The 22,935-nt window shown below is 35.1% G+C and overlaps 1 protein-coding gene across 2 annotated transcripts; it reads left to right on the top strand.

Moving 5' to 3' along the window:
- Positions 1-5,657: 5,657 nt before the first annotated feature.
- On the top strand, positions 5,658-20,333 carry LOC147074882 (uncharacterized). Of its 2 annotated transcripts, none has more exons than XM_085943066.1 (5): positions 5,658-6,107; positions 8,209-8,338; positions 9,351-9,507; positions 11,457-11,555; positions 17,418-20,333. In XM_085943066.1, exons 1-5 carry the CDS (start codon positions 5,931-5,933, stop codon positions 18,061-18,063), a joined length of 1,209 nt encoding a protein of 402 aa, XP_085799192.1. In that variant the 5' UTR covers positions 5,658-5,930; the 3' UTR covers positions 18,064-20,333. The 2 variants fall into 2 exon arrangements, with proteins under 2 accessions (XP_085799192.1, XP_085799193.1); XM_085943067.1 differs by lacking the exon at positions 17,418-20,333 and adding an exon at positions 12,458-13,262.
- The last annotated feature ends 2,602 nt before the right edge of the window (positions 20,334-22,935 follow it).

The raw sequence follows: 22,935 nt of genomic DNA on the forward strand, positions 1-22,935 counted from the left end.
CGCTCGATTATCAAGACTCACCTCAGACACCCTCACAAAACAACATCGATTTCACCACAAGCTCGAGAGGACGAGAGGCCCCTCAGGAAAACCTACAATCACTTCCTCACCACAGACGCAGCCGATTCACGCTGGGGAGCGCAGTTAGACGAGTACCACCTATCAGGTACATGGACACAAAGCCAATCCACGTGGCACTCCAACCGAAAAGAGCTGTATGTAGTACTCTCAGCCATACAACTCCGGGAGCAAACGCTCACAGGATCAGAATTACTCCTACAAACTGAAAACAAAACAGTGGTGGCCTACATCAACAACGAAGGGGGCACAAATTCCGCAACCCTACTAAGTCTTTGCCGACAAATTCTGGAAACCGCCAACCATGCCAGTATATCATTGACTGCACAATACCTTACAGGCAAATACAACTGCGTGGCAGACCATCTCTCACGCAGCATAATTATCCCAGAATGGTACCTAGTTATGGCGGCTACAGCTCCCCTATTTCAAAGATGGGGACTCCCAGACGTAGGCCTGTTCGCGTCCAACAGAGCCCATGTTGTCGCAACGTATGTCTCACGAAATCCGAACGATGCCCTTGCACTGTTCCACGATGCCTTCAGTCGACAGTGGGACTTCAAACTAGCCTGGATATTCCCAACGCCGAATCTAATTCCACAAGTATTGGCACACCTGAACATGGCAAGGGGAAAATATTTACTAGTGGCCCCATGGTGGAAGAAGTGTTTTTGGAGCGCAGACCTACAGCAGAGATCACTGGAACCCCCCTACCCGATCCCGCACTTGGAGTCATTTCTAGTGGATACGGTGACAAACCATCCACCCAGGGGCGGCTCTACCTTAAGAGACCAAGGGGATGGTCCCCCCCATCATTCTTTAATTAATATTCAATTAAATATTAATGTTACACATGCCTGCTACAATACATTGACTTTGTTAAGTATAAATTAATTATGTATTTTATTTGTACCGTTTACCCATCCTTGATTCTTGTTTCTTGGCGCAACCCTGTTAATGCTTCAGTCTACCTACATAGCAGGTACGTACAGTAATAATGTCGGGTCACAGAACTTCTGAGAACAGATTTCCGAGTTCCCTGTGGCCGGGACCTTCTGAGATGTACCCTTTCAAATCAAAGGAAATATTTATGCAAGCAAAGCAATTATGAGACGCTATATGCGATTATCAGTTATGATTCTCAAAATTCCCTATCGCTATAACTGTGTAGAACATTAAGCACGTCATATACACGTTTAGCTTTACATGTATTGGCGGTGGTCCGGGGATGCGATTCAATATACCCACCCCTGTATAAATGTTAGTACCTAGGTAAAAGTTGACGTACATATAATTATTATATTATCTTGTTGGTCAGGGCATATCCTGTCACAAGTTGTTTTAGTTTGCCAGTCAGACGTCAGTGATCAACGGTAATCCATAAAATAAGTTTAAAATTATATTTGTTAATACATATTCTCTATATGTATTGTGAAGTACTATTTGTAGATAGTTTTCATCTCACGTTAATAAAATAATTTTGATAAATAATGAATGAAACTATGATGAATGAGGTGGATTATTTATTGAAATATAAGTTCAGTACATTGACATTTGAAGATAAACTAGAAGTGAAACGATTGGGACCCCACCAACCTAGTGATTTAGTTATTGTGTATAAACTAGTGAAACCAAAAAAAAAATTAACATTTAAATCGGAATGGTTTACTAAAAAAACGTGGTTGACTGCAAGTGTATCCTTAAAAAGACTATTTTGTTTTCCTTGTTTAATGTTTGGTGGTGAAAGTGTTTGGGCTCAATCTGGTTATTCAGATTTAAAACATCTATCAGAGAGGCTAACTTCACACGAAACTTCGTCGTCTCACATGAAAAATGCTGTGACATTAAAACTTTTTGGTAAATCAAACATTGTTGAAAAGTTAGACAGTGTATATAGGCGTAATATTCAACGCCATAATCAAGAAGTTGACAAAAATAGATACTTATGTAATTTCAAAAATAATTTCTGTGTTAAGAGTGTTAAGACTTTGTGGTTCGTGCGAAATTGGAATCCGTGGCCGCGATGAGACTTCCGAATCCTTAAAGCCGGGAGTGTTTCGCTCAGTGTTCCAGTTACTATGTGAAGATGATGTAATACTCGTATTAAAAAACTATTCAAAATGAGCTTTTGGACTGCATGTACGATTTATATAGAGAACTCCTCAAAGAGGATATATCTACCACGAATTTTGTTTCAATTTAAGCGGATGAAACAACCGATGTTTCTTGTAAAGCACAGTTGGTTATAATATATGTTGGGTATATTACTAAACTTGGGACTGTTACTGAACGATTTGTGCAGTGTTCTAAACTACTGGATAAATCGGCTAGTGGCCTGACAGCAGAAATAATGTTAGTACTTAGTGACTGTTGAATCAATCGCGAGAAATTGATAGCTCAAACCTATGATGTGCGGCTGTAATGAAAGGTAATTTAAATGGTGTACAGACACAGATTAACGTTGATCGCCCATACGCACATTTTGTGCATTGCAATTGAACCTTGTATGTAGTGCAGCAACTGTGTTCGAAAACACACAAGGAACTAAAAATATTCTTCGGTAATATTTCTGGGTTCTCATCATTTTTCTCAGTGTCCACGAAACGCACCTGTTTACTGGACAAGGTTGTGAACCAGAGGATGCCAAGACCTAGCGCAACAAGGTGGAATTTTTCTGGGCGTATGATAAACACTGTTTATGAAAATTTGAATGAGATGCGGGAGTGTTTTTTGAAATTTCAAGAAGATCCAGGGTGGGATCCAGTAACTTTAAGTGAAGCATGTGGATTCTTAAATCTTTTATACGATAGGTTATTCTGCAGTCTTCTTTCATTTTTCGCGCAAGTTTTGCCGGAAGTTGACATTTTATTTCAAAAACTTCAAAAAGTTTGCATAGATAATAAATTCAGCAAACTTAGCTATAACACACTCTAAAGCAGCCATATTAAAAATAAGAGAGAAAACGGATGCATAGGGAGACCATTACGCTAATTTAACATGTAAAAGACATTTTTCCGCTAGTGATTTGAAGCGCGTGATGAAAGAAGCATGCGATGTCATTGTTGTGCACGCCAGCGATAGATTTTCGAATACTGACTGTCTTACCGCTGCAAGATTGGTGGATGTTAGATTTTTCAAAAAAAAAATTGTTATAGCTTGTTATAGCTTTGATATAGCGGTTCAATATTATCCATTTCTACTTAAAAATAAATTAAGAACGGAATTAAAAATTCTGTATGGACATGACGAACTCACTAGTGATTTAAAATCCGCCGTTTCTCTCTTAGCGTCATTGGACGAGAATAATGTAAAAGAGATACCACCAGAGTCACCCCACTTTTAGAAATTATTATTACGATCCCAATGACGACTTCAGAATCAGAAAGGTGTTTTTCGACGCTGAAACGTATCAAAACATCTTCAAGAAATACAATCGGTGAGGAACGGCTGAACGCGCTTTCCATGTTATCAATAGAAGACGAATTCATCAAGTCCGTTCCTGATTTCAACAACACATTGATAGACCGGTTCGCCAAACTAAAAAAAAAGAGTAGAATTTAATTATAAGACTCTTTAGGACACAGGAGGCATATGAAGATGAAGTAATAGTTACAAAAGGTATGTTTTTTTGAATTATTTATAGAATCTAAAGCAACAGCCACTACACAAAATAAATGACTAAAATACACACAATTAATGTTAGAATTCAAAATATTAATAAAAATATAATATACGTTTTGATTGATATTAATTAGGTATACCTATATGTATTAGATATTTCACGCCATCTGACCCCACTTACTAAAATATTCTAGAGCCGCCACTGCGTCCACCTCCACAAGTCCGGGACCTATCACTCCAGTTATGGATAATTTTGGGTGGGCAGAGTTAGTTTCTAGCTGGTCGGTAGAGGACAGATCACTTCTCACTTCCGGCTGGCGACCATCCACTTTGAAGACCTATAAACCTGCATGGGACAAATGGAAGACATGGTGCATGGCCAACACGATAAGCTATAATACCCCCGAGCCGATTGAAGTGGCTAGATACCTGGGTCACTTATACAATAAGGAAGGTCTTTCATATAACACTATTCTTGTACATAAGTCAGCCATAGCTACCTTTTGCATACCTATGATCAGTAAAGACATCAGCAGTAACATAGTAGTGCGTCATGTTAAAAGCCATATCCACCCGCGAGACTAGACCTACAAAACCACCGATTTAAGTGGCTAGATACCTGGGTCACTTATACAATAAGGAATGTCTTTCATATAACACTATTCTTGTACATAAGTCAGCCATAGCTACCTTTTGCATACCTATGATCAGTAAAGACATCAGCAGTAACATAGTAGTGCGTCATGTTAAAAGCCATATCCACCCGCAAGACTAGACCTACAAAACCACCGATTTGGGATCCAAGAATAATCGTGGACTACCTCAAGAAAACAACACCACTAGTATACAACCTATATGTAGTTTCACGCAGAACAGCTATGTTATTATTACTCGCATCGGGACGACGGGTTCATGACCTTACCCTACTCAGTGTAGCGGATAATGGCCTGGTAGATAATGGCGACCATATTATAATTCTATGGCCAGTGTTTGGTTCCAAGACAGACACATCAAGGCACCGCCAATCTGGATGGGAATTAAGCGCTTCCAGTAAAGTTGCCAAAACATCGATCCAGTATTTTGGCTACGAAAACTTATCTGCGTTTCCAATGAGAGAAGAGAAGAGGGTGGTAATATTCCGGCATTATTTATCTCGTCAAGAGGCCCCCCAAAACCTGCGACTCGAGCAGTCATCGGAAATTGGGTGAAGTCAGTACTCGCTGATGCAGGGGTACAGGAATCACCATGCAGTACTCGACCAGCAGTCGCCTCTCTAAATTGGTTAGAGAATTACCCCATAGATGACATCCTGCAGAAAGGTAATTGGCGCCAAGAAGCTACTTTTAAAACATTTTACTAGAGACCGATAGACACACAGACTTCTACAGTGGGGGAACAAAATATGTTGACCTCTCTGTTCAGCCCGGTGCACTGAGCCTAAAAGCAAGGAGATGTTATACCTAATTCTCATGTTAGGTTCATCCACCCTATCTTGCAGGATCTATCTTGCTTTACCAGGTGATAACAAACAGAAATCTCAAGGGACTTCAAAGTCAATAGCGAATAATGAAAGGAGTTTTAGCTACCATTAAAACTCTTATTATTCTTGTTGACTCTGAAGTCCAGAGAACACCTACCTGGTTTCCTTGAGACATATCAAATTGAATAACCAAAGACAAAGGACGCTACGATAGAAGCGTCGGTCCTGCCAGCCTGCTAAACAAGATAAGCAACCAGAGAGATAAATAATCGAGAAGAAAACGGGGTAAAAAGGGGCCAGCACAGAAGAACACAATGCAAAAATACGATCAACATTTTAAGGGACTCTAGAGTCAACAAGAATAATAAGAGTTTTGGTAGGTAAAACTCCTTTCATTATCTCAGCTCGACATTATTGTGGACTGGCTACATTCTGCATAACTACGTTCAATTAGTCTATGGTAAATATGTCAATTATTGGTATTTACAATATCGGATTAACGCGGGGCGCCTGTCAATGAAGTGAAAGATTGAATTGAATGTAATATCCTTTGATAAATTGATAATACCAACTCCACGAAAATAGTAATTCCATCTTTACAGCCGCATTGATTGCTGAAACATTTCTATATATCAATAGACAGCACTAAAACTCCTGTGTTGTTTGCATCGGAATCTTATTGTGTTTCTCTAAAATTGATTCTCGTTGTGATATTGGTCTGCAATCCCTGTAGAAATTCTATAGTTTGCAAATGGATCCGCTGAAGTTGGAAAATGAAGAAGAACATCTTAGCCGCTTATCTGGCATATGCCAAGCTTGTTTGGCAAACGGAAGTGTTACTAACCTCAAAGATATGATGGGAATGTATGCTTACATTGGCAAAATAGAAATATACTCATCCATGTTGAGCTATTGCTTCGCCATAAACGTAAGTGTCTGATTAATCTTTTCATAATTTTGGTTAAGAAAGACGGCATCGAATTAAAGTATAAAATAATAGTAGTACAAAAAACCGAACGGGAATACTCGTGCATCAGCTAAAGTCAGGGAGACTACGTCATACATATGGTCGAGTAAAGGCGCCTTTTCACGCGGTCACCTAGTGCTTTTTTTTGTTATGTTACGTGGGTCTTTTTACTGGTTCTCCGCCACCGCTCACCGTCATCTGTCAGTGAGCGCAGTGCTGCCAACTGAACTATAATTATAGTACATTTTGTTTCGCGTACTATTCGAAAAGTTACATTTTCGTCCGCGTACTATAAAAAAAGTATAGTACGTCAAAAATACCAAAATTTTGAAAATTTTTATTAATACTTTGGACGCGGAAGACGCACACGGTGCGTAATGACCAGGCGGCCGATCGATGTAATTAACGTGCATTTTAAAGGGGGCAATTAAAATCTCATTATCTATTCAGCAGCAAAAGCGTTAATTGAATTCGCCGGTTTGGTTAGGGGTTCATATTATGTTGCGATGTTTAAAGTTCCGTAAAATGTCCGTACTTCATGACATGCAGTTATAACGACAGGTGTTCACCTACGAGTCCATGCGACCGGTCGCATCCGCGAGTGGTTATCAAAAGCGTGTGGCTTAACCATCATAATTACAGTCGAACTCGGTTATTACGATCTCGGACATAGCGAGATCTCGGATGTAATGAGGAAACATTCGTTGACATTTTGGTTTATGATTTTCTCCATACATTTATTCACTGTTATAACGAGCAACTTATCGGATATACCGAAGCTAAAATACTGTTAATGGGTCGATCGTTTAAAAAAAATTCGACCCTAAGCAATAGAATCTGATCAGACAGGATGCCGTCGGGGTCGGATTACGTTTATGACACTAGTTAAGTGTCAAGTACCGACCTAATTGGTGTTTTCGCACCGTTTTCGGTTGAAAGAGTATCCATGCATATGGTTGAAAAATCCATAGTTTGTGAAGTCCGTGGGTACAATTCATTACAATAAACAACTTCTTTTGTAGTTTATGAATGCCATGCTTGTTTCGGGGATTTTTACGATGGTTTTCAGATTTTTTTTTTTTTCGACTTTTTGTGTTATGTGACCGCTCATTTAAAAATACTTATTCTCTGATATGACGAGTAACGCTTATAACAAGCAAATTCAGTCGGTCCCATCTTCCTCGTAATAAGCAAGATCAACTGTATTATTAGGTTCAATTAGTGTCCATTTGTGTGCGCAGTCTTGTCTTTTAGACATGTCATGTCGTCAGAATAACATGCCTTGTCTTGTAGAATGCCGAAAAGAGGTGGCTGTTCGACAGCCAAATCATCCGGGTCACAATCCTCGGTCATGGAGTCCTGACTAAGAAAATGTAATAGTCCGTTTACCTACATAATTTTTATTTTTTTCCTCCCTGGATGGGGTCTGGATCCGAAAACCTGACGCAGGCATGATCATAACATTAATAATTGTGCCTGTACATGTATATGGCGCAGATCGAAAAAATCCCTACTGTCGCATGAAAATTCAGAAGCTTCCAAACTTTTTTGATTCATACATACAAGCTTGCAACTGCACGATGATGCATGTTTACCCATACATTTTCCTGTTATGGCCACGATAATAATAATATGTACTACGTTAAAGTTCCCACCACCACCCGTCATGTGTGTACAGCCGTGGATATGCACGGCCGTCTTCCATGACGCTTTAAACGTGTCTGAAAAAAGTGATTTTAAGTGCTCATAAATATTATGTACTGTCAGCAGTAAATCCATGCACGTGTAAATGGGGTATTACACATAACAATGCGAGTACTAATAATTGGAATCACTATTCCATAAAGGCACTTTTCACAATGCTAGATAGAATCCCCAGTAGCAAAATCCAAATGAGGGAAAAAATCAAATTGATCTGCGCACCGTCTACGAGGTCAGGACGCACTGTCGCCAGTTCTGCACCACATGCGAATTGTAGCCATGGTTTTGACTCAGATCAGGGGGAATTTAATGCTAGGAGTGCTAGAGTCATTGTCGTTGTAATTCTTGTAATTTTTTGCAGCTTGGTATTGAGGAAAGACAATACGGCAGTTCCTACATGATTTGCGAGCGTTGCGTTGACAGACTAAGAGAAGCTGCAAGCTTCAGAGTTCAAGTGGAATCCGCTCAGGAAACCATCAGGCTGTGGCTAGGTAAGACACTGCAGGTGCCATCCATCTGATATACCAAATTGGTCATTCAGAGAAACCTCAAACAAAGATACCCCTAATAATGTGATTGAAGATTTTTTAAGTCTCCTAGTTTGGACAATATACGTAGAAAACAATTATATTATTGTCGTTCTTTATGATCACAACATGTAAGAAAATTTATCAGCGATTCCTATCAAATAAACACTGAATTTCTCGAAAAAATGGTAAAACTTGGATTATCAAAAAAATAGCTACAACCCTATGTGGGCCTTGGAATCTTCTAGTCCACATGTTCGAATCTTGCATATGGAAATTTCTTTTTTGATTTTGCTTGTGTGTTTGCTTTAAATACCCCTCATAAAAAATGCCTGTTAAGATAACCTCCTCTGAGAGAAGGGTGGAGATAGGCTGTTAAGATCTGCCATAAATAGTGCACATTAAACTTTGTTAGTCATACGTATTTGTTTTTATTGAATTAAGACTACAATTTACACATGGTTTTGGTTAGTTTTTAAAAATCAATTAAACCCTGCCTAAACCAAACCATAATAGTTTTGGTATACTTTGGGCGATACGACAAAATTGTGTACACTTTTTCATTCAAACTTATTTATTTTCGTTGGATTAAGAATACATATTACACATATTGTTGGTTCATTTTTCTTAAATTCATTAAGCCGTGACTAAAACCAAACTGTAGTAGATAAAAAATATTATTCTATCTATAAAGTATCCAAAGTTATGACTATTATATTCTAGTGTGGCTTGGTTTCGCAGGGTTTAATTGAATTTTAAAAACTAACCAACACCATCTGTAAACTGTAGTCTTATTTTAATGAAATCAAATATGCATGACTGACAAAGTTTAGTCTGCACTATTTATGGCGGATCTTAACAGCCTACCTCCACCTTTCGCCACTGCTGTGGGAGTCACATCTTTTAAAATTATATAAACAACTTGTGTAATGGTATGTAAAGTTTTATATTGATTTAAGTACTTTTTGTATTTCAGATGGAAAGGTCGAATTGCCATCCAAAGTCGAGCCGACGATTGAAGATGCCCCAGTATGCGATGACATTCCACATTTAAGCGATAGCAACACCAAATTTTCTGATGGGGAATCCGCAGAAAATCTACTTCCGATAAGTGAAATTACTCACCAGACAAAGTAAATATTTTTTTATAATATTGATAATGTATATTTTTTCTCCATTTGTCTCCCTAGTTCAGAATCACCCTCAGATATATTCTTTGAGTCAATAACTTTCATAGAAATTTATGATTTTTTTTTATCCTTTTACAATTACGTTACGTTACAATTTAAATGTCACGTTCAAAGTAAAAAGCAACCTTGGAATCCTTATAATCAAGACTATATTCAGTTTTTGCTATAATGTAAAACTTGTACAGCAGTTTATCTGGGTCAGAGAGGCAGACATTTTATTACTAAGTAAAGAGATTTTAAGCACTATAGAGCAGCCATATTGTGCATCCAACACATGGTCTTATACCTGTATATCTATATGACATGGGTCATGTTGAGATTAATAAATAAATACATTGTAAAAAAGTTAAAAAATTACCTAATTAGTGTAGATGTAAACCTGTTTCATAATCTTCTCTTAAAACTGTTTTAAAACCTAAAGATATTTTAAGATCATGAAAGTAAATCTTTGTAGTGAAATAAATAAAGTAATTGAAACTCACTGTTGTGCAATGAGAAGAAGATAGATTGACATAATACACGTACTCTTCGTTACATAATGTGCAACTCAAACGTATAACCGTGTGTGAAATGTTCGTAGACAATGTCTTTTTTAGGTTATACGTTTGAGTTGCACACGCCCCGCCAAACGCTGTCCACTCAGGCAGGCCTTACACTAACAGTGTTTATTTCAGTTTATTTGGTTCGGTACATGTTCAAACACGCGCGTTATCATGATCTTACTCCCCACTTCAGTTGTCATAGGCGCAACACGTCTTATGTATTGGGTCTTGGAAACATTTAAAAATTAATCACTCGGAGCTGAACTGAAAACCGGAACTGATATATATTTTTTTACTTGAACCGTAACGAAAACCAAAACGAAAAAAAATAACGGTTCGATGCCCTGCTTTATTTGGCTATAGATATGACATTACCTCAAGATTGGTTTTTCGAATCTTCATTTTTGTTGATATTGAGATATAAAACAATTTAATTTATTTTATCTGAATGCATCGATATTATCAATTATTTCCCTCCAGAAATATGGATATTAAAAAAATGCCTTGTAAAGCGCAATACACAGCAATCGTTCAATACTGGTTTCTCTTTCACAAAAGAGCATGAAATGATTAGTCTGAAATAACACTGCCGGAGCTTTAAAAATGTCAATTAGGGTTGCTTCCTGGATATGCCTCGATTGCTATGTGAATAATCTGCCATATCACTTGTCATGGTCGATCATTCTCGCTGTCATATTTTATTGAAAACATATTACATTGTTTTCTTTCATTTAAACACATCCTATTTTTGAATACTGTTTTAACCTTTTCTATGCCTCACGATATTACTATGGCAGTATCTGAGAGGCCGCAGATTTTTAACGACGCACGTTGAATGTAGAGCGAAGCTCTTACTACAATCGCTGTAATATCGATAATCTGTGACTTAGTATTTCATAATTATTCAAACAGATGTCACTGTGTTTAATTTTTTAGATTGTGCAAATCAATCGACAGTGGCTAGTAATTTGAGGTTACAGTCGGACGAGATAACGCGCGGAATTTGTATGTACGGCCTGTCGATCATGGCGTCATAGAGCGAGAAAACTTGTTGAAGGCATAGAACTGGTTAAAAAGTTTCCAGTGTTATTAAGAGTGACAACTAAGAATTAAGAGACAATTTGTCACGATGAGTAGATAAGCAGCCAATAATACTACACTTTGGCATTATTATCTAGTTCAACAATCATGTACAATTTGTGTAAAACCGTTTATAACTGCACTCGAGTGAGTAATCATTTTGAAAATAAAATATGGCATGAAAACCCAACTTAACCATGCTTCATGTGTTTACTGAATAATTTCAAATGTCATAACAGAAATAACGTATAAGGCTCCTTCTGTTTATAGCCCAACTTCTTTGAGTGTAACGGAATCTCGTCGTGGAAAATCTAAAAATCGTCCAAGAAATACGCACACATGGAAATGTAACAGATTACACCGGGAAAGGTAAATAAAAGTTTCCTTTTTATCGTCCAATTTCACTGTAATGTCTTGAGTATTCCATATGCGTAATTACATTAATTATACTGCATATTCAGTTCATTTTTTGTCAAAACTGGACAAGATAACTTTTGGAAATAGGAATCGTATATTTTTTAGTATTTGTGTATAGGTACTGTAATACATATTGACTACTTAATCTGCAAACCAGCTAACTGCACTTTTGACCAAAAATGAGATTTTGATGGCATGTTTTCTTTGCTTACACCAAATTTCAAACTTCTAAACCTATAAATGAATGCGTTGTTATACTTCACACAAAACAGCCAACTGCATGTACCAAATTTCTAATATCATAAATGAGGGGGTCAGAAGCATAGGCAGCTTTCTGTACAAAAAATGACTTTTTACCTATGAATGCAGAATTATAGAGCTAAAAATTCACCTATAAATAAATGCGTTGTTATACCTCACACAAAACAGCCAACTGCATGTACCAAATTTCTAATATCATAAACTAGGGGGTCAGAAGCATAGGCAGCTTTCTGTACAAAAAATGACTTAAACTATGAATGCAGAATTATAGAGCTAAAAATTCTGAGCTGATGTTTTACCAGCAAACTCGGCTTTCTTCCATAGAAAATCGTTGTTAAAAATTAGCTTCAGAAGCAAACCCAGCTTTCTTCACTCTAAATGTTTCGTCCCATACAAAAAGTCACGTGACAAAATGGCGGGTCAGTACATTTTGGAAATAGCTTCAAATAAAGCTAGGAAACGTTCAAGATGTCCAGAAAACTGGAAGAGAAATATGAGTAAAATTTCGAGGTATGTAACTGTCACTTGACCAATAACACAAGCATCAAAACTGTTTTTGAACAATGTAATTCTTACAATGTTTTTTTTTTAAGGTACAGTCCTAAGGAGTTGCCGATTGCGCCGACATGCAACCACAACCAAAAGTTATTAAAATGTGCCAATTTAAGGATGAGTGATTTATTGAATATCCACAAGTGCTTTTACGCGTCCAAATCTAAGATAATACAGGATGCTTATATAATAAAATTTTGTGTATGTGTACCAGTGAAAAGGCGAACGACAGATAAAACAAATAAACTATTTACTACAAAATACACTCTAAAATCGTCTCAAGGCAATGTTCCCGTTTGTCAAAAAACATTTTTAAACGCCCTGAGTATAACTAAATCTCGAGTGCAATATGTCATGAAGAAATTTTTCGAAACGGGAAAAATTCCTCTAGAAAAACGAGGAGGAGATCGCATGTCCAAAAACTTTGCTCCAAAATTAGAATCAGTGAAATCGTTTATTATGACTTTAAATTGCAGTGAGGCACATTACTGCCGAGGGGACTCGGAGGCACGCAAATATTTTCCTGCAGAACTGAATATCAGTAAATTATTCAAAATTTACCAAAAGAATAACCCTTCAATCAATGTAAAGCCATCGTACTTCCGAAATATATTTAACAAACATTTCAACCTGAGTTTCGGAACTTCAAGGACAGATGTCTCTGTTCCACGTGTTTGAGATTGTCTGACTACATTGCAGCGGAAAAAAACCTGAATAAAAAACAGACCTTATCATTGAAAAACGTGTGCATAGCTTGAAGGCAAAAGCTTTCTTTTCATTTCTGAAAGAAAGGAAAGCTGGCTTAAAAATCTTCTCTTTCGATTGCCAGAAAAATCTACCCTTACCAAAAATACCTGACCAATCGACCTACTATAGTCGACAGTTGTATTTTTACAACATCACAATAGTGGAAGGATCATCGAAAGACAATCTATCAACTGACAATGTATTCGATTATTGCTGGACGGAAGATGAAAGCAATAAGGGATCAAATGAGATAGCTTCTGCTGTTTTTGATCGACTTTTAAAAAGTGATTTTTCAGGAATCACAAAAATACGATTGATGGCTGATGGATGTGGTGGCCAAAACAAGAACACAACAATGGTTGGTATGCGTATGAAATGGGTAAGTTGTCATGCTCCACCTTACGTCAAACAAGTCGAAATTATATTTCCTATAACAGGACATTCCTTCATGCCTCCAGACAGAGTGTTTGGTAACATAGAAAAGGAGTTAAGAAAAATGGAAAACATAGATCCTGCTGATTACCAGAATGTTGTGGAGCGATACGCAAGCGTTTTGAAATTAGGAACAGATTGGAAAGAAGCAGTTACTACGGTTGTCAAACCTCCAGGAAAATGGCCATACAAGTCCAAAAGATTCATTTTAAAAAAGTCTAGCCGACATCAGGGGGTAGTATTAATAAAATGTGAAAGAAATTATAAGGTAGATTTACATATAATGTATAAAAATATTTGCAAAACAAATGTTTCTGCTGCCATGATTGAGCCACGCATATTACCACTTGGAGCACCGGTTAATATTAATAAAATAAATTATGTTTGAAAGTTGTTGAGTAAACTCTATGGCAACGATTGGGCACATCAATCTCATCTCCAGTTTTACGAAAATATACTGTTTTCGGAAAATTCATCAAATAATGACGCTAACACCGGACCTACAGATCTTGTGTGTGAATTAAGAGTGGAAGATAATAACCTTGCCGTTTAAATGCAGTTTCCTATTGTTTAAAACACATTCACATTTTATTATAGTTATTTTTATTATATCCATAAATGTTTACATACGCAAATACGTTTTGTCAAGACATATTTATGAGCGCAATATGATGTCTTTATAATTTAAACATATTTGTTTTACGTATTTCTGCAGTAGATATGTATGCATAAATATTACTAATTTGAGTTTTTTTGTATCTTACAGTTTTTTAACAAATTTTTATGTATAATATTATTTAAAATTAAAGAGTAAAATGTTTTTATCGATTTACATGTCCAAATAAGTTACACAAAGACATTGTTTTTTTTTTTTAATGCAATTCAACTGTTGATATAAATGTTTTCCTTTATTAATTGTGTATGGATAATACGATGCGAAACTAATTTTAAATATTATTAATTGTTTTTAATTTAAGGCTATACTTCAGTTGAGGCATGGTCTAAAAACATCCCGGCTAGGCAATGCGCGGATTGTGCAAATGACGCGTGCCGAATTAAATATAATTTGACATAATAATCCAACATGCGTCCATTTAATATTATGTTTATTGTTATATTACTAATAATAATAGTATATTCATTAACTTGTTTTCTTTTTTAAGTACATACGTAAAGTTTTTTAGTCATCTTTACATGATTTAAGAATATTTTCATCCGACGCCATGACAAAACAAATCGACGTGCAGACACCTCGACTGTCGGTCTCCGAATGGCAACGCGGCCGAAATTACGTCCCACATAGTGTTGAAAATTATTTGCCGTTTCACTTATGTACGCTCTTAATATCATCGTTTACCAAATGTTTGTATTATGTTATAAGAACAATTATTACTGTAACATTTTTTTTCTTTAAGAATTATTTCATAGTTCATAGGCTAGACATTAATTAACATTCTGGTAATTTATTGTAAATCATTATTGTATAAACTGAAGTAAAACACTGTTTTGTGCCTACCACTGTCATGTATTTTAACACAAGTATATTGAATGCTTATGCATACAAACCGATGCTTATTTTCATGTGTAATACAAACAAAAAATCATTTCCATTGTAAGTAATATTATTAGGTATATCTTATAATTAGAAATAAATGACTTTATTAAATTTGTTTTTTTTTTGTGCAGGTAAAGATTTTTTTAATTTATCCATGTTACAATGTTTGTCTTTTGAGTATTTTTACAATAAAAAACATGGCTGACGAGTCAGACGAAAGTCAGACTTCTTGATGCGTGAGAAGCAAATGCAGCCTTCTTGAAATTTATTATGCATATATCTTAGTCATGTAATAAAATTAATGACTTCTAAAAGTTAAATTGACTTTGAAACATAATATTCTACTATAATGTATAGCTCACATAGATTAAATTAAATTGTAAGACTTGTTATCAGTTTTTGACGTTTTTCTCAAAACTACTCACGTGGTAGAAAGCTGCCTTTGCTTTTAGGCACCTCAAATGAAATAACTCCGCTCTTTGTATAAATTTTCTTTATAATATGGCTGGCTCAGGGCCAGACATGACTATCCCACATTAAAGTGATTCTGAGATAATAGGGGTTTAAGGTAGAACTTGTTTTTTAAATCTCCATTGATGACACAACAACGCAATCTATCGAAATACATGTGTAATAACCACACAATTTTTATATGTATTTTTATTTTTAATAAATACAGAAACATAAAAGTTATAGAACATTAAAGTCACTAACTTTATTTGGCGTATTTTTTATTTTAAATTTTAATGAAATAATGTGGGTTAGTCATTTTTGGTTTTTCACATGTTTTGTTTTCTACTGTTGGTGATAGAATTTTGAAAACCCACAGCTATTATAATTGTTGTTCTTCTTCCCCGTTATGTATTACAATCTAAGCCATCATCCAGAACTGCATTGTTGCCTTTTAAATTGTTATAAGAGTTGTGATGAATCGCGGGGTAGGTATGGAATGTAAATGGAAGTAAATCTTTTCAGTTTCAAATCCCAGTTGGATACAATTCAGGAAGTTGTAAAAATTCATAAGAACAGCTTCTTCCTCTCTTCCTCTTTTCCAAATTAACTTCAGTGAAGATACATTCTTCTTGGAGTGTTGCTTTCATTTGAAGATTTCATGGATGATTTTTTTTGAGCCTTATCCAGCATGTTTTAAGCCATTGTACATTCTCTTCGTCAACAGGAATCTTCCAGTTGGTTATATCGTCTTCGAAAATCTTTGTGTTTTTTAAATGGACAATTTTCTATCTCTTGCAAGTAATGCCTCTATTTTTTTTACATACAACAATGTTGTTGCAGTAGTAGTATATTGTCTCTTATTTTGTATTATTTTAACATGAACCATTAATAACACCAATTTTAATTCCCAACTAATTGAATAAAAGATTGCAAAAATACTTTTCCTTAGGTCTGTAGGCACCTTTTTATTGGAATTTAATTTGCATTCACAGATTTTAGGTTCAAAATGCCTCGCTTCAACACCTTCTTTTGAAGTCGATGTATGGGCTTCACCACTCATAAATTTTTCTTTTATTATATTTTTCTTATGAGTGTGAGGACGTCTTTGCCTTTTCCAAGATGATGAAAATGGAGTTCATAGCATTATCAGGTTGTGGTTCACCTGGAAATAAAACATTAAAATGACTAAACATCATTGCAAAATTTAAAAAAAAAATGTTGTAAGAAGCAAAAGTGACTATCCAACATGGTGATATGAAAGCTAAAAAATATTAATAAACCAAAGAATTTAAAGAATTGAATGATAAAATGAATATAAAATATTACCTTCCGAGGACGATGTTGAAGGTTCTGGTATAAAATCTCCACCATCTTCACTATTATCACCAAAATAACTGGACAAAGACGAATCACAACTGTCACTGTTTGCAATTTGAATGTTGGTTAGTCGTTTTTTGTTTTAATAAAAAAACAAAATCGTATTTGCCAGAACAGCTTACAGATGCTAGTGTTGTACTGAATTCGTATTATGGCTTAGTCGTATCTGGCACTAATAAATTGTTGATGTCCAAGTAATTTGGAAGAAAAAAACTATATATTTAAGAAATGTGGGTTAGTCATGTCTGGCACTGAGCCAGCCATATATAAAAGGGAAGCGAAATTGTGCAGCTTGTACTGCGCTGAAGTGTATTGTTGGAATTGTTAAATTCCGCTCGATAGTTACATTATTGAGTTTTTTCTCTCTCCTGAACAATTTGCCCAAATGTAGTTAGCCGGTTTGCAGATTAAGCTGTCGATATTGTTATTTTTTGCAGGTATTCATCGAAGAAATTACCGGAGTCTCCTAAATGTGGACATGATACCAAGCTGTTTAAATGCACCTCTCTGAAAGAGATCGATATCGAGGAATTTCACGATGCCTATTACGCGAATCCCAATAAAATGGCTCAAGACGTCTTCATCGTTAATAACTGCAGAGGGATCAGCGTGGCGACGCATAAAGATAAGTCGCGGAAGAAGAATATAAACATTAAATACTATGTGAGAAAATCAAAAATCGGAAAAGTAGTTCCCGTATGCCAAAAGACTTTCTTGGGCATTTTAAACATCAAGAAGTGTCGTGTACAAGGAGTGATAAAAAGGTTTTTCGATTCCGGCGGAATAAGCCCTAAGGAATCTAGAGGCGGCGATCGACTCAGTGAAAAGTTTTCATCGAAGAGAAATAGTGTGGTTAATTTTATTAAAAAATTAAAAGGTAGTGAACCTAATTGCTGCAGGTATAAAATTAGAAAATTAAACATTAAAAAATTATGGCGAATCTATAATGATGGCACGATAGCTGAGAATAAAGTGAAAGAAAAATATTTCAGGGATATTTTTAACAAAAAATTTAAATTGTCGTTTGGAACTCCTGTGATAGATACAGATAAATGTTCCAATTGTATCAGTTCCGGGAGCTAGTGCGAGACTGAATGTGACAATCTTTTGTGTGAACAAATCAAACGTGATGTGGAAACCGTTATAATATAACATAGTTTCGTATGATTATAAAAAAAGGTAGATTTTAAAATATTATATTGTTACAGAATTATCTATTAAAATGGTCTATAAACAAAAAAATGGTGTGGGTTACATGTTTTTATGGCAGTGTTATTATAGTGGAATAACTTAACATTGAAATTGAACAGATTGCGATTTCTTCTACTGCGAATTACAAAGGGTGAACTATAATATGTTTAATTTGTTTACAAGTGTATGTTAACAGCTCTTTCAATGAGTATATACTAAGATAACATTAAACAAAAAAACCTAAGGACAAGAAAGACAGGATAAAATTAAAAATGTGATAAAACGCCTTCCCGGTGAGAATATTACAATATCCCAATAATTATTTGATATAATATCGATAATATTTTTTTGTCTACTGTGTAGTATAAAAACTGTGAATTCTTATAAATGTTTTTATTGAAAGTGAGGATGAGAATGTGATGGACGATCTAAATGACTTATATCTTCATCTAAACAATTCCTCAGACGAGGAAACAGACTCAAAAGAAGGAATGCTCAAAAAGACATCTTGATGTCCAAAATCGCTAAAGTGGTACAAAAAAATTTCTTTCGGCTGTTGGATGAATGGATCCTGAATGCTTATAATTTATATGCGGTAAAAATTGAAGAAAATGTAAAATTTTGTGATTTTCGTCTCAAAGGTAATCACACAAATCATTGCAAAATACTCTATGTATGTATATGTTACGCCGAATGTGCGAAATTGAATATTACATGAAATGGGCAAAATTTTGCCTAAATGATGAAAAATGCAAGCCCGTTACCTTATTCATGAATTAGACAAAATATCTGGAGAGTGCGTGAATTCGGCAGTAATTTTTCTGTCTAGTTCATGTATTGGACAAATTAGATAGTAGCGCTACGGTGGTATTTTTTGCAACTAAACTAAATGTATCAAAATGCTCATGCATTGGTCAAAATGTACATATATTATCTATGGTCAAAATAGATGATCACGCTCCGGTGGTATTTTTTGCAACTAATCAAACTAAACAAATGTGTCAAATAATGTCATTGATTATAATATAAAAATATACCAATCAATAACTGCAATGACGTTCATATCCATTTACTATGCGCAAAAAAAATCTAGAACTATAATATGATAACGGAAGAATTTTATTGAAAAGTATTTTCGTGATTTGATTCGTGCTTGGTCGATTGAATGTTTGTGATAGTTTGTTGACACTTGATAGCTAACCTCAAAATGGACATTCAGTTGAATACTTTAATTCAGAATTACAAAAACTAACCTAACCTAACCTAATAATAATAATATTATATTATGTCCAATTATAACTAATAAAACCATCCGTATTAAATTTACTTTTTCTTCTGTCATGTTGACAGTTCAAGAATTCCATACCCTGGCGAATTCATGTACTCAGCAGAAAATTTACCTAATTCATGAATAAGGCAACAGGCTTGACTATTACATGAATTAGCCAAAATTTTGCCCATTTCATGTAATAGTCAATTTCGCACATTCGGTGTAACATATACAAATAAACAGAAAAAAGTGTGAGATGAATGCAAAATAAATTTTTATAAAATGTTGGGAACAACTGACCTTGTAACGCTGTGTCGCGACACTGATTGGCAAACATGCTATAATGTATTTTGTAATGAAAATAGTAATAGTACGTAATTATAAAATATTTGAAAAAATTAACCAAGTAGGTAAATAATAACTTGAAAATTCAGTTACTCCCAAAATGTATACAGTAAAACCTTGTTAATACGAATTCCACGGGACCGAAAATCGAAAAAAATTCATATTACGAATTATGAAATGTATTGGGGAAAAATATTAAAATTTAAATTTTTTTATTTTCATCAATATCGTTTACGATCATAGATGTGCCTACCAAATTTCCGGTTCCGTGTGTGTTAATGGGTCATAAAATGTCAGGATTATTTTTATTACCTTCTTAAAATAAGTAATTTATGATGTTTTACGAAAAGTCTTGTCACAATTTTCAATGACTGGCTCATGAAATAGTGTACTTTATTACGATTTATTGAATATTTTTATATGCCAGGACTCAAATTATGAAATTCGAATTAATGGTGGGTTTTATATGAAAATAATGTTCAAAGGACTTTTTTTCGCTAAAATTTTGACAAATTTCGAAAAACATGATTGAAAAAGTCTATGCTGATGTTTGAAAAAGAGAATAATGAAAAATAATATTGAGAACTATTTTAAATATATTACACAACAATTAAGATCTAAGAAATCATCACGTCATGCATTTGATACCAGTCGACTTAATCGACACGGAGGAATTCTGATGGATTCCATCTATTGTGTGGCCTTAAAGATCATTCCTGAATTAATTCAGGGTACGGTACAAAAAAGTTCATGCTCGAATATATTCAGGCAATCATTACCTATAGAAAAGCCTAGCCCCGACTATTTTCAGATGATTTTCCCATTTTATGGCTTAAATTGTCGCTATGATGGATAAATATTTTCAACAGATAATTCTCATTCATATAAAAGATGAATTTTGGGGGTAAATGCGGTACGTGTTTCAGTGCACTGCCAATCCAAGAATGTTGGAAACTGCCACTGATAGTAATAAAGTAGTATTTCACTAATCCGGCACTATCTGAGCCGGTGCACGGTAAGTGGCAAGCATGTCTCGTAACTCACGAAAATATTTTCCAGTAATCCGGCAACATAAGGATTTACATAGTGCACAAATTAGTGTGATTCTACTATATTATTTATGTCAATAATATTATACTTTAATTAAATTCACTACCAAATAGTACCCACACCACATTTGCTCACATATGAAGCAGTACCACACGTCTGGCAATAATATATTATTTTTTTGACATCTATACATTAAAAATTGGGTTAATAAAATTCAAATAAAAACACAAATATCTACTACTCATTTATTATTGAAAATCCGTTACAACAAAAATGTGTTTGAAACAACATCAAAATCAAACATTCTCTTGGTTCCATATGGATCAATATTTACCATTACACAATGACATAATATTATCTACTATTTTTTGTTAAATTAATTTTCATTCGAGATAGTAATACACAAGATTTATGGATGTAACATTCTTAACACATTTTGCGCGAGCCTCAGTACAAATTCACAGGTACACGCAGCGGGCGAAAACCAGCGGCAATTGAAATAAAATCGAATTTTACAAAAATCGCTCTATTTTCCAAACTATCAGTTATTTTTAAATGAAATTTGGAATTCACACTCACCATATATTGCTCCTCAGTGCTGTGTTTCTTTTTAGAACAAATTGTTTAAAATAACATAAGTACATGGTGCTAATCACATATTTACAGGAAGGTTTCGTAAAAAATATTCCATTCACTATAAATAAATTCCCGCACAAAAATTATTATTCTAATATTTGGATAAAGTATGATATTTATGAAAACACTCACCCCTGTGTAGGGGGACGTCACAAAATGTACACATATAACTAGTCAAACTTTTCTTTTTGTGCACCGAACACACTCGACACTGTCTTTGTGGGTATTTTTTTTTACCATCTGTAACAATTTTTATCATTCGATGCTTCTTCATATCGAGTGATAACCTACCAGGATGATCACTTTTACCCACTCTTCTTGGTAATCGTGATGTAGATGGCCCTGCTTCTTCCAAAATTGGGTCGGTTTCAACGATATGGTCGGCTATCCAAAATTTGCTTATACTACGCAAAAACTGTTTGTAAGTTAGCCTTTTGGTCGGATTTAATACTTTATAAACTTTAAAAGAATTAAAAAAAGCACAATTTAACAAATACATGACAACTCTCTTTGTCCATTTTTTTGTTCTTCGTATGATCGAGTAGTAAGAGAGATACTGATCCGCACGGTCAACCCCTTTCATATATTTATTATATTCGATAACACATAGCGGTTTCCAAATGTGTAGTCTCGTATTCCAATCGGTGTTGTGACTCTCTAAAATGGTAGATGGATGTATTGTTGAAATCATTCGAACATCTCTCTTTGATTTCCAGAGTTGTAACAATACATCCTTTCGCCGACGGAAAATACTCTGTCCTGCACTAAGATTGACGTGTTTAAAACATTCTGGGAAGCCTCGGTTTATTCGCATTGTTCCACACGTCCTAATTTTATTTTCTAAAAGTGCTTCACTGGTTTTTACACTATTATAATAATTGTCCATATAGACATGATGCCACAAATTTAAATACGGACCAAGAAGCAATTGGATGGTGTCTAATAGTGGTCTTCATTGCCCACTGTAAATGAGCATATTACAGATGTATCCCGTAGTGGCTTCACTGACCATGCGCACTAGGATACCGTATTTTATTATCTTAGATGCATTATATACTTTAAATACAAGTCTTCCCCGCCACGGTATAATACCTTCATCTAAAGAAAGTTCCCTTTGAGGCTTATAAACCGAAGAAAACTTCGGTATTAGGTATGTCATAATTGGCCTAATCTTTTCAAGGCGATCGCTGGAATCCGTAATGATATCGTTATTTGAAAAGTGCCACGATTGCCAAATTTGTTTAAAACGATCACGACTCATTGTTTTAGAATATATTGGTGTTTCTATACTCGGATCAGTAGACCAATAATCATCTCTTGTGTCTTTTCGAACTTGTCCCATAAGCAAAATGAGTCCGAGGAATTTTTTCATCTCACCAAGATTTACAGGCTTCCATTTGATAGATTTCTTCATTTTCTTGATTCGGGATTCATTTTGTGTGCGGTATCGATTGCTTTCTTCT

Source organism: Rhyacophila brunnea, unplaced genomic scaffold, assembly GCF_057557595.1.
Source record: "Rhyacophila brunnea isolate RB1 unplaced genomic scaffold, BYU_Rbru_1.0 scaffold_15, whole genome shotgun sequence".
Classification (NCBI taxonomy): domain Eukaryota; kingdom Metazoa; phylum Arthropoda; class Insecta; order Trichoptera; family Rhyacophilidae; genus Rhyacophila; species Rhyacophila brunnea.

Bases quoted from the DNA above. Each gene is read 5' to 3' on its own strand.
- LOC147074882 (XM_085943066.1), top strand. From the start codon at position 5,931: ATGGATCCGCTGAAGTTGGAAAATGAAGAAGAACATCTTAGCCGCTTA. The intron at 6,108-8,208 runs GTAAGTGTCTGA...AATTTTTTGCAG, and splicing joins GCTATTGCTTCGCCATAAAC to CTTGGTATTGAGGAAAGACA. The intron at 9,508-11,456 runs GTAAATATTTTT...TTCTGTTTATAG, and splicing joins GAAATTACTCACCAGACAAA to CCCAACTTCTTTGAGTGTAA.